The sequence below is a fragment of the Phyllostomus discolor genome, chromosome 10 (genome assembly GCF_004126475.2).
Source record: "Phyllostomus discolor isolate MPI-MPIP mPhyDis1 chromosome 10, mPhyDis1.pri.v3, whole genome shotgun sequence".
NCBI classification, from domain to species: domain Eukaryota; kingdom Metazoa; phylum Chordata; class Mammalia; order Chiroptera; family Phyllostomidae; genus Phyllostomus; species Phyllostomus discolor.
The window spans coordinates 54,012,619-54,025,608 of record NC_040912.2 but is presented as its reverse complement, the minus strand read 5'-3'; the positions used below and the strand labels follow the sequence as shown (position 1 = coordinate 54,025,608).

Sequence of the window (12,990 nt, the reverse complement as noted above, 5' to 3'; positions counted from 1 at the left end):
AAACGTCTGGGAGATTTTATTTACACTAAGCAATAAGAGTTCATGCTTTAACTCTTCCCGTGCTCTTTAAGCTTAGAGTGGACAAATTTTTAAGCCAAAGAAAATCTATAGATGAACAATTTCTAAGATTAGCAAACTATTTGTAAGGTGGAGTCACACTGCATAGATTAAAGCTTCCTTCCGGCCCTTCTAAATTATATAATAAAGATGATCACTCATAAAATCCTCCCTGTTCTCTAAGCAAACCACTTGTTCAATGAAGCCTTCCTGCAAATAAGTAAAACCCAACTAGGAAGTTAATAATATTATCTGCTTATTATTTATTTTAAAAAATTCAAATTGTGAAAAACAAGATAAGTTCAGGAAGATGTGGCCAGAGAAAGGAGGTGGGAAGTAGGACTGAAGTGGGGATTTAAGAAAGGAGAAAATGAGAAGGTGTAAGAGATGGATAGCTATTAGAAATTAAATATGAGGTACTTTTATTTTTTACTAAAAATAAATATATTATAGATGTTATTTAACAGAAAAGTAAGTCAGCAGCTTTCGGGAAGGCGAAGATGCTCATGAAAGCTTTGAAAAACTTAACCAAAAAAATTATCATAAATGTATTTTGATCACAAATGTATTTGTTCAAAGGCATAGGCTGAAGCTTTTCAGAGGCTGTTTACACAGCAGAGCAACTAAGAAACACACAAATTGTTTCATTCTTTATGAGAGTTCAACCATGAATGCACAAAATAAATTAAGTAGAATGTTCACAAGTTCCACAATCATTGCCAACACTAAGAATAAATGTCTCCTGAAAAAGAATAGCATATGAGCTATCAAGGTCAATTTTTTACTTTAAATAAGAAGCAGTATTACTGGCCTTGTACAAAGTTAAATGTATTCCCAAGTTTAGGGAGCTATTTAAAGTTGTTTAAAGCAGGGCCAAAGCCGTATAGGCCAACTAGAATGACATGCTTTACTTTTGCTAGAATAAGTAAATCAAATCAATACAATAATGCTAAGCTATATCATCCTAATCAGGATTGGACTGGCAGTTATATAGAACTTCATGAATCAATATTGTGGAAGTTATTTCAAGAACTGCAGTTTAAAAGGGACAAATCTCTTAAAAATATGGGATTTGTGAATAAAAAATGATATAGAACTTTAATAATAAAAATTCAGGAACTATAATTTATGATTCTTGAAGACTGAAAGTCTCATTATATGCTGAGTGTTTTGCTGTTTTTATGTCTGTTCTGCTTTTAACTCTCACTAAGATGTAGGTATTGGAATGTATATCACACATATGAGAACCTAAGGCTCAGAGAAATCAGAGAACTTGCTCAAGGCTACAGAGTTAGTCAATGGAAGACTCAGATTCAGGCTTTTGATATTCTGTGATCATAACAGAGGGCAAGTTTTCTAGTTTAGTTTAGGCCAACTTCTCATTTTTAGTTACCACTGCTCTCTTTTTTTTAATTTTGACCTGACATTGAGAGACTGTCCCTCTTTTCCCTTTGGTCAGTTCTTTAATAAACCCTTAAGTCAATTTAAAAAATATTTGTTTAGTACCTCTGTTTAGAAAGCCCTGAACTAGGGCATGTAATTTTACATAATATAGTAAATACTCAAAAGAGGTAAATATTCAATTATATATTAGAAACTTAATTTAAGAAAAATCAGGTCACTCACAACAAAAAAAATAATTATGTTACTAAAGGAATCGCCACAGTACTTGAAAAAGTATATTTATCTAATGCTGTTAGTTTTATTTGTGACAACTTAGTGTAACCAACTTTTTAGAAATGCCTTCACTAGGACTATATTAGCATAGACTTTCTTAACATGTGTAGCACTTTTCAAAAGGCAATTTAAAAGTAGTCATCTTCCAAAATACTTTTTTCTTGTCCTATGATTGTTTTCCCTTCCCCATAAAGTTATACTCACTTTGCTATTTCCTCTTTTGAGCTGTGTGTTTTCTTCATCTACCTAATTCTATTTGTCATTCAAGACTCATCTCATGTGGCACCGTCTCCAATAAGCCTTCCCCAGATTGAGATGGTTGCCCCTTTTCTGGACTCTAGCACCCTGGGCCTATGTTGACTCCACACTGCACACACTACTTAAATCACTGCTTTCCTTGTTTATTACCTAGTTAGACCATGAATTCCTCAAAAGCTGAAACTTCAGCTCCAGCTGGTGTGGCTCAGTGCCGCACCTGTGAGCAAAGCGTTGCCAGTTCAATTCCCAGTCGGGATACATGCCTAGGTTGCAAGCCGGGCCCCTGGTGCGGGGCATGCAAAAGGCAACAACACACTGACGTTTCTCTCCCTCTCTCCCTTTCCTCCCCTCTGTCTAAAGCTAAATGAATAAAATATTTTTTAAAAGCCCAACTTCATATTCCATCTCTGTATCTGTAGGACCAGGACCCACAGCCAGTGGCCAATAATGTTGAGAGAAAGAGGGAGAAATAAAGTGAATTGTTTACCTGTTTCCTCCATCATTTCTCTTTTCCTTCATCCTCATTTCATATTTTCCTATTATTTCCCCCAAGTACTAGTGCATCACCTTTATCCTTCTCTTTAGCTTCATGGTGTTCATCTCTCTCTTGAGATTCTAACTATTGCAAAAAAACCTGATTCACTACATGAGCAGCTCAGGTTCAGAAGTTTGTTGCCCCTTAGCATTGCAAAGAAGAAGTTTGATTTAACAGGATTTGGGTTAGTCTCTATTCTCTCTCTTCTGTGTTTTAGCTGGGAACTTTTAACATGATTTAACTTTGTCTAGTTTTCAAGATCAGCAGCTGGCTAAACAGACTTTCTGCAACACTGTGGATAAAATGGCAAACTCAAGAGGAAAGTCACCTTTAAATTAATTAAATAAAACAAACAAACAAAACCAGCTTACTGTAGGGATGGGGAATAGTAATACCTAATAGCACTTGAGGATAATTATGCCTGTTCTGGCTGTGAAAGGAAAACTCAGCTGATAACAGAAATACACGGCTGCCTTCCTCTGAATGGAAGGAAGCTGTTCCCAGAGAGTAGCATCAAACTGTATTTAGCAAGAATAAAAGAAAAGTCTCCCCACTGATGTGGTTCAGTGGATTGAGCACTACCTGCTAAACCAAAGGGTGGCCAGTTCGATTACCAATCAAGGCACATGCCTGTGTTGAAAGCCAGGTCCACAGTAGAGGGTACTTGACAGGCATCCACACATTGATGCTTCCTCTCTTTCTCCCTCCTTTCCTACCTGTCTAAAAATAAATAAGTAAAATATTTTTTAAATTTAAAAAAAATTACAAGAGTAACAGAAAAGTGATACAAGTGACTGACATTTGTAGTGAGTACATTCAAAAGAGTATGATGAATTTCATTGGAGAACCCCACCGGAATCATCTGATTCTCAAAAATTTAAATGACTGTACCTTTTTCCCCCATTCTCTCCTTTGTACTCCTCACTGATAACCCTCCATGTGATCTCCATTTCTGTGATTCTATTCCTGTTCTAACTATTTGCTTAGTTTTTGTTTTTTAGGTTCAGTTGTTGACAGTTGTGAGTTTGTTCTCATTTTAAGCATAATTGGTAGGCACAAAATAGATAGGGGGAGGCTAAGAATAGTATAGAAAATGGAGAAGCCAAGGAACTTATATGTATGACTCATGGACAAGAACTAAGGGTGATATAATGCTGCAGGGAGGGGGTACAAGGTGGTAGGGGAAAAAGGAGAGAAAATAATGTGACAACTATATTAGCATAATCAATAAAATATACTTTTTAAAAAGAAAACTTTTAAATTTGTTGAAACTTTTAAACAGCAAAAAATAAAATACAGATCATAATCTCAAAGAGATAATAAATTTATTGAAATAAAATTTAAATGACTGCTTGCTGTGGACAGGGAAATAATCTTGAAAAATTACTCAAGAAATTAACACTGATTCAGAAAAAAATGCTTTGGAATGAAGAGTTTGAAACAGGAAAGGGAAATTTTAGGTATATTTAGGAGAGTATAATTTGTAAAAATCTTTAATGCTCCTGCTTTTATTTTGGGATATCAAATTGGGTAAAAGGGCTAAGACTTTTTAAAAAAAATAAACACTGAGTCCCTCATTCCTAGAATTTGTTTTTAAAGCTATCTGCAGTTCAAATTCACTCTCACAACTCCCTGTATAGTTTCACATAATTTTAACGACTTTATAAAATAAAAATGTAGGCCAAGATATAAGTATTAAAGAAAAGTATTTATAATGTAATGTTTAATAGCAGACAACAGGCAAAATCATGACATACTCACATGGTAATGCAGCTGTTATAACCAAAATAATCCTTTTACTATAAAAATGATTGGGAAACCACACTGAACAAAATTGTAGCATGTACATTAACATGTTCAAAAAAGACAAAAGACAATAAATTATTAACAGGCACAGTCTGTAACTGTAATACATTTATAAAACAAAATTTTAAAAGGTTGTATAAAAAATATGGAAAGCACCCTGGCTGGTGTGGCTCAGTGAACTGAGCACTGGCCTATGAACCAAGGGGTCGATGGTTTGAATCCCAGTCAAGGCATATGCCTAGCGTGCAGGCCAAGAGGCAAACCCATCAATGTTTCTCTCACACATTGATGTTTCTCTACCTCTCTTTCTTTCCCCCTTCTCTTCTCTCTAAAATTAAATAAATAATTTTAAAACAAATATGGAAAGCTAATACTTAGACATTACAACAAATACTTTTAGGAAAGAATTCTTAAAATTATTTTTAAAAAGTTTTCTAGAAAGTCTATCAAGGGTTACTCTAAGAAAAGTCCAGTAGGGCAAGGCATTCATCTTTATTATTTTTAATGCTGTATTCCTAGTGCTCAGAAGAGTCACTGACACACAGTAGATGTTCATTAATTAATTGTTAATAAATGAGTGGGAGATGAATGAATGAGAAGCATATGCCACTGAAACTCTTGAGTCCCTCAAGTCTCCAGTTGAAGAAGGAGGTTTTGCTGTCTCTAAGTTGCTGGAAGACTGAACTCTACCAGGTATAGTAGTCCCTTAAAGAAAATCTCTTTAGGGTAGGAGAAATGAGTAAAGGTGTCAAAACGCAAAAACTTCCAGTTATAACCCTGCCCAGCATAGCTCAGTTTGTTAGGTGTCATCCTGCAAAGTGAAAGGTAGTTTAATTCTCAGTCAGGGCACATGCCTGGGTGGTGGGTTCGGTTCCCAGGTGGAACACATGCAAGAGGCAACCAATTGATGTTTCTCTCACACATCAGTGTTTCTCTCCTCTTGTTCTCCCTCTCTCTAAAAATAAATAAATGAAATATTTAAAAAAGAAAAACTTTCAGTTATATGATGAGTAAGTTCTGAGGAATTAACATATAACATGCTGATAAACAAACAGATTGTATGACCAAAAGTAATTCCTTTATTCCACAAGTTTAAGAAGCTACTTTATCATAAATGTCATAATTTTTGCAATATGATTTGCCTGCCACCTCTGTCACTCTGTTTCTGGACCCACCTACCTCCACTTTTCTCCTTGATCACTGAGCTCCAGGCATAATGTCCTCTTTGCTACTCTTTAAACTCCCAACCATGTACTTGCTGCCTAGAAAGCTTCTCCAAGATTTCTGCTGGTCTCCTTATCTCATCTCCCTCAAAACTCAGAACAAATGTTACTTTATTGGAGAGGCCCTGACCAGTCAAAATGTAATAGCCAGCCTCATACCCAACTTCTGGCACTTCTCATTCCCTTTCCCTGCATTATTTTTCACCAACTTACATTATTTCATTTACTACTTCAGGGAGACAATATATGTGGAAAAGGTACTGGTTTTTGAATCCCATTTTTAACTAACTATTCACTACAGGTCTAACTTTGAGACTAACCTCCCTACTCTTCAGAATTTTATCTGTAAAGTGGGAAAACTAGTAATACTTTTCTGGTAAGCACTTGGCATCCAGTAAATGCTGCTTTCTCTCCTTCCTCTAAACCTACCTCCTTTTTGTGGTTGGGAGCTACTGTGTCTATGACTCATAAATTCAGAGATTGCTGTGAAATGAAAGGAAGAAAGCGTGGAACAGACCTTTAACAATATTATCCCCTAAAACAATTCCTGTGGGTTCTGTTTGTGTTTGATAACTGATAGTCTGATGAAAGGCACAAAGGGACACCTCTTCTGAAGGTAATGTCAGCTGAGTGGAAACCCTAATAGAGATATTTGGGGATAATTTCATGACTATTTCTGAATAATGGTAAGTCTGGGGAGCACTTCAGAGAGAGAACAAAAGAAACCTAATGGGAGTGTGGCTAGAGTAGGCACCTTACCTTGAGGAAAGAGGGAAAGGAAAGGTCATATCAGGTTGTGGACCATGATATCTGACTGAAAAGACCAGATTTAATGCTATAATTAGTAGAAATCCAGAGAGCCAGTAAACATTTTGAATATTAGAATAGAGAATCATAAAATGGTAAACTTTAAAATAATCACAGAGACTTCTGAAAGCCGAGCAGCAGAAGTACTAATGAACCCAGTGACATTTGTTCAGAAAAACAAATGACAAGGTTATAAATGGGAATGAATCATATCCTAATATTCCCAGACCATTACTGTTTGAGTCACTACATGGGAGAAGAGACACGAGCTAGAAGAGACTGAAGAACTGCATACCACTAGAGAGCACCAAAAAATGTCAACATACTAGGACGAGAGAGCATGAAGCTTGTCCTTTGAGTAATAAGGGCTCTTTCTGTGGTTTCAGTAGGACATATGATGATATGATCTCTATCAAATTTTCTCTCTTAAGGTTACTCCCTAGTCTCTTGTTTTGATTCCTTATTCTATAGTGTAAATAAAGACATAATAATTTTATGTGTTCCAAAAAGCCAAAATTCCTCTTCTGTGTATGTAAGAGTAGGAAAAATAAGGTGACATTATTTAACTCACTCCAAAGAGCAAAAATAGAATTAATCTCTTACAGGTACTACTAAAAGTCCTTTCACAGCACAATTCAACAACAGAATTTAGCAAGGAATAAAAGTTTTAGGACTTAGGAAACCAGTAATTTAACTTTGAGGTTCTTGAAGTTATGAAAGTACTGGCAACTGAATAACAAGATGACACTTGTAACGGCCTAGCATTTGTATTTTTATTGGGTCCACTCTTCTCATAGAAGTTATATGATTTATTTAGCTATCAAAGAGCTTTTATAAGGTTCTTACAAGAGCCTATTATTGAAGCTTGATAACCATGGTGTGAAAGCAAAAAGTCATATCAATGAATTAAATGAATTAAAAACTGCTTACAAGGCAAAGAGGCATAAGGCATAAATAAGTGGCCAATTCTCATGTACAGAAAAGTTAGTGATTGAGGGCTCTTAAGCTTTGCAGTAGAATCAGAGTTACATATTAACTAATGACCAGAAAAAGGAAGCCCAAATTCTCATTCCCCTATTCTCTGTATATCAGTCCCACACACAGAGCTCCCATTGACTGAAGAGTGTTTAGCACATGAAGGGAATATAGGCAGTGTTCAGAAAAAGTGCTTAAAATCCAGGAGAGAGCAAATAAATAATGAATGTTGACTCATGTAAGAGCCTCAAGTATAGAGAAAACAGAAATAAAAATTACATTAGCAGAATTTTGTTTTCTAAGAACTTTTATATCTAATACATAGATACAAGTGGCTTTTCAAAGAACAAGATATGGTACTTGAACAACAGCATATAATTTATTGGCATAATGAGAGCCAATGTTCCATACTGAATAATAACTCAAGCAGGCATCTAGAACTACAAAAACCACAAAGTAAATTTATATATTTAGAAATGTAGAAATAAATAAGTGAAACTGATTTTAATAATTAAGAGTTACTACTTTTCTTCTGAGTCAAAATTATTGGTTCAGGTTTCAACAGAGCACAACCTGATATGAATGGAATAATTTGGAAATCAAATACTCTGATTTACATTAATCCTTTGTGACCCATAACTCAATCTGGCATTTTCAAAACATCACAACAAACTTCACAGAAGGGGCTCAAAAAAGCCAACACACTCGACTTAACTCTGTTTCTCTCAGTTTCCTTATTTGTTAAAAGGGGGATAATAAAACTTAACTCACAGGATGACTGTAAGGTTAAAGAGGTTTAAGATTATAAGGGTTAAACCAGATCAGTTATGTAGAGTGTTTAAAACAGGAAAGGTAAAAATATTTTTTTTAATTTTTATTGTTGTTAAAGTACAGTTGTCTCCATTTTCCTCCTACCACTTCTCCCCACTCCAACTATCCCCACCTCCCACCCTTGATCCTATTCCCCTTTGGCTTTTTCCATGTGTCCTTTATACATGTTCTGTTGTTGTTTGTATTTATGACATTCTAACCGTAAATAACATGCCATAAACAATCAATACATTCCAACTTTCTTGTTTATATAATTGTTAAGTCTCAAGACCTAAGAAGACATATAAAGCTATCAAATGCATTCAAATACAGAAGGCACTTAGCTTTAAAACTAATTCATACAAACCAATTTTGTGAAATGGAAAATAATTTCAACTTGATATTAATAAGCCAAGAAGAACACACAAAACACCAGAGAAATGCTAATGACATAACTCCTAAATGTACAAATAGTAGTTCCAAGCTTACCGTTCAGATAGTATTTTAATAAGCTCTTTTCTATTCTGTACCCGAAGGTGGTTAGTTTTATACTTGCAGTCATCAATCAGTTCAGGCAAGTTCAAGATCTAAAAGGGAAAAATAATTTTAATGTATATAGCACAAGTTTTTTGTGTATTTGCCTGTGTGTACTAGTGTTCAAAGCTTTCCATTCCCTCCCCAAGACCATTCCTTGTTGGTCCTTATCTTTTTGTCAGCAAGGAATATTTAAAAAAAAAAGAAAAAAGGAAACTAGAGAGAAAAAACATGCACTTTTGATGGCTGATGTTGTAAGTCATCATTTGTAAGTTTTTACTACATTTTAAGCATGCACATATATGGGAGTACAAAGGATCAACCCCCCCATAATAAATTTTGTTCAGAAGGAGAAAGGAAACACAGATTAAATAAACTGATCTAATTTTGAGAACAAATATTATAAGTATCTGTCTGAACTTATATAAACTCCCTAAGCAACATATAACCTGTAGGTATATTTATTTATTTGTTCCACATGTAAATGAATAATATTATCAGTCACACTAGTCCTATCCAGGATGTTGTACAAAGGGCTAAAATAAAGGGAAAGCACATACTTTTGCCCTAAGTGCTCACCACTAAAATAATGTCAAATTAAAAGATATTATTCCAATATATGTCACTATTTTTCTTTAATATCTCTCCCTAAAGAAATAACAAATAAAAATGCTTTCTATATTTCCTCTTTTGCTCCTCCTCAATAAACAAAAAAAATTATCTTCCCAGTTCCACTGGATATACTGCAATATTAAGAACACCATAATAGAAATACCTAGTGAGTTTGGAACGGATGTTTTAAAAAGCATGTGTGGAGGCAGAGTTTGGCAGTTGTGTTGGAAAGTCAGAAGGAGCATTTATAGACTAGGGTCAGGGCATGTAGCCTACAGAAAACTTCACTACCTCTATTAAAGTATTTGCTTTAAATATAAACATTTAATGGTTTCATTTGTTTTCCACAGTTTAAATAGAATCAATCTGTTAATCATCTTACAAAGGAAAGAGAAGTGACTCAAACTATTCTAAAAATATCATGAGGATGAAACACTCCCAAGCTCATTTTATGACACCAGTATTATCCAAATTTCAAAACCAGATAAGGACACTACAGAAAAAGAAAAATTATAGGCCAATATCCCTCATGAATATGCATGCAAAAATCCTCAACAAAATGTTAGCAAACTGACTTCAGCAATACATTAAAAATATCATACACCATGATCAAGTAGGATTTATTCTTGGGATGTAAGTTTGGTACAATATGCAGAAATCAGTTAACATGATATACCACATTAACAAAATGAAATATAAAAATCACATGAATCAATAAATGCAGAAAAGCATTTGACAAAATCCAGGACCCATTTATGATATAAAATTGCAGCAAAGTGGGATTAGAGGGAACATAATAAAGACCAAAAATGGCAAACCTATAGCCAACGTCATACCCAATGGGAAAAATTAAGTGTTTTTCCTTAAGATCAGGAACAAGACAGAAATGTCTGCTTTCACCAGTCTTATTGAACATGATGCTGCAAGTCTAACCACAGCAATTAGACAAGAAAAAATAAAAGGAATCCAAATTGCAAAGAAACAAGTAAAACTATCAATATTTGCAGATAACCAAATACTGTATATAGAGAACCCTAAAGATTCCACCAAAAATACATTAGATTTGATAAATGAATTCAGTAAAGTAGTAAGATACAAAATTAATATTCAGAAATCTGTTGTATTTTTATATACCAACAACGAACTATCATAAAGGGAAACTAAGAAAGCATCCCATCTAATTGCATCAAAAAATAAGTACATAACTAGAAATAAATTTAAGCAAGGAGTTAAAAGATACAGACTCAGAAAATTATAATAGATGGGAGAAAATACAAACAAATGGAAGCATATACCATGTTCATTGATAAGAAGAATTAACATTGTTAAAATGTCCATATTACCCAAACAAATCCAAAGATTCAACACAATACTTATCAAAATAGCAATGGTGTATTTCACAGAAATAAAATAATACAAAAAATTTATATGGAACCACAAAATAACCCAAATAGCTTTAGAAATCTTGAGAAAGGAAAACAAAGTTGAAGGTATCACACTACCTGACATCAAATTGTACTGCAAGACCACAATAATCAACAGAGCATGATACTAGTATAAAAACAGAAATAAATATCAATGGAACATAATTGAGAGACAAGAAATGAACACACACCTATAATTTCACTTAATATTTGATAAAGGAGGCAACAACATATAATGGGGTAAATACAGTCTACTCAATAAATGGTGTTGGGAACATTGGACAGATATATGAAAAAATGAACCTTATAACATATACAAAAATAAACTCAAATGGAGTAAAGACTTAAATGTAAGACTTGAAACCACTAAACTTTTACAAGAAGACATAGGCAGTAAAATCTTGAACATTTCTCTTAACAGTATTTCTCTGATATATATGCTCATGTAAGGGCAAAAAAAAAAAAAGAAACAAAGAGGACTATATCAAACAAAAAAGTTTTGCACAGCAAAGGAAACCATAAAAAAACCAAAAAGACAAATTACTGAATATGAGATAATATTTTCCAGTGATACATCTGATAAGGGGTTAATATCCAAAATTTATAAGGAACTCAGACAACTTAACACCAGAAATACAAAGAACCCAATTAAAAAGTGTACAGAAGACCTGAATACACACTTCTTCAAAGAAGACATACACATGGCCAATAGACATATGAAAAGTTGCTCAACATCACTAATCAGTAGAGAAATGCAAATCAAAACCAAAATGAGATACCACCTCACACTTGTCAGAATGACTACCATCAATAAATCAACCAAGTATTGGCAAAGATGTTGAGAAAAGGGAACCCTTGTGCACTGCTGGTGAAAATGCAGATTGGTACAATCACTATGGAATACAATATGAATCATATAGTACACAGGGTATTTTGTTAGGTGAAATAAGTCTGGCAGAGAAAGCACATATCTTATGGTTCCCTTTATAGGTGGAATCTAAAATACAAAACAAATAATCAAAATGAAACAGAGGCAAACTCATAGATACAGAGAACTGATGGTTGTTAGCAGTGAGGTGGTGGGTTGTTGGGCAATAAAGGGGAAAGAGATTAAGCAGTACAAATTCAAGTCATAAAATAAACAACACATTGGGATTCCCTATGCTGCATTGTACATCCCCATGAATTGTTAGTAACTGTGTGCAGTAACAGGTGTTTACTAAACTTATTATGGTGGTTACAATGCAAGATATATAAATGTTGAATCACACTGTTGTACACCTGAAACTAATATAATATTGTATATCAACTGTAATGAAAAATATGTTTTAAAAGAATTAAATGGAAAAGTAGAAACATTCAGCAAAGAAAGAGAAGATATGAAGAACCAAATGGAAATTTTAGGACTGAAAACAACTAAATTTTTTTAAAAACTTCACTAAGTGAGCTCAAGAGCACAATGGAGATGACAGAAAAACAGTCCAAATATTTGAAAATAAATAACTAGAAATTATTCGATCTGAACCACAGGGAGAAAAAATAGTCCCCTCACAAAAAGTAAAAAGAACAGATTTTCAGGGACCTGTGGGACAATAACAAAAAGTCTAATATTTATGTTATTGAAATCCCAAAAGGAGAAGATACAGTATATTCTGAAAACCATCCAAATTTAGAGACAGAGAAAAACTACTGAGAACCTCAAATACAATAAACCCCACTACACCCATGCCCAAACACATCACAATCTTACAGGTGAAAGTTAAAAATAAAATTTTTGAAACTACTCCAAGAAAAATTATGTTACCTACGATGGAACACTGACAAAACTAACTGCAGGTTTTTGGGTTTTTTTTTGGTTAGAAACTACACAGCCGAGGGTGAATGAGTGCAATATATTTAAAGGGCTGAAAGGAAAGAACTGTCAACCCAGAATTCTATATCCAATATAAATATCCTTAAGAAAGGAAGGTTAAGTAAAGACAGTCACCTTCCTTCCTTCTCTCCCTTCCTCTTTGCCATTCTTTTTGGAACAAACAAAGCTACATTATTTCTTTTAAGGAACTAGTACCTAATTGGAACACTTCACATTTCTTTAGTGCTTAATATATGAATCACTTTCATTGACATTGTTTCCTTTTTTCCCAGGCAGCACTCTTTGTGAAGAATGGTGAAGATCACAGCATGTGCAGCAGTCTCTCTAGAAATATTCTCAATGCCAGCATAGCTGAAGACAGAAGGATAATTACTGACTCACTGTTTCATATGAACTTCT

At 34.1% G+C, this 12,990-nt stretch overlaps 1 protein-coding gene across 1 annotated transcript in view; it reads right to left on the bottom strand.

Annotated features, from left to right (window-relative positions):
- SUGCT (succinyl-CoA:glutarate-CoA transferase) overlaps positions 1-12,990 on the bottom strand; it is a 996,774-nt gene that overhangs the window by 494,765 nt on the left and 489,019 nt on the right. Inside the window, 1 exon segment of the mRNA XM_028526030.2 lies at positions 8,638-8,735. Coding sequence (XP_028381831.2) covers positions 8,638-8,735 — 98 coding nt within the window.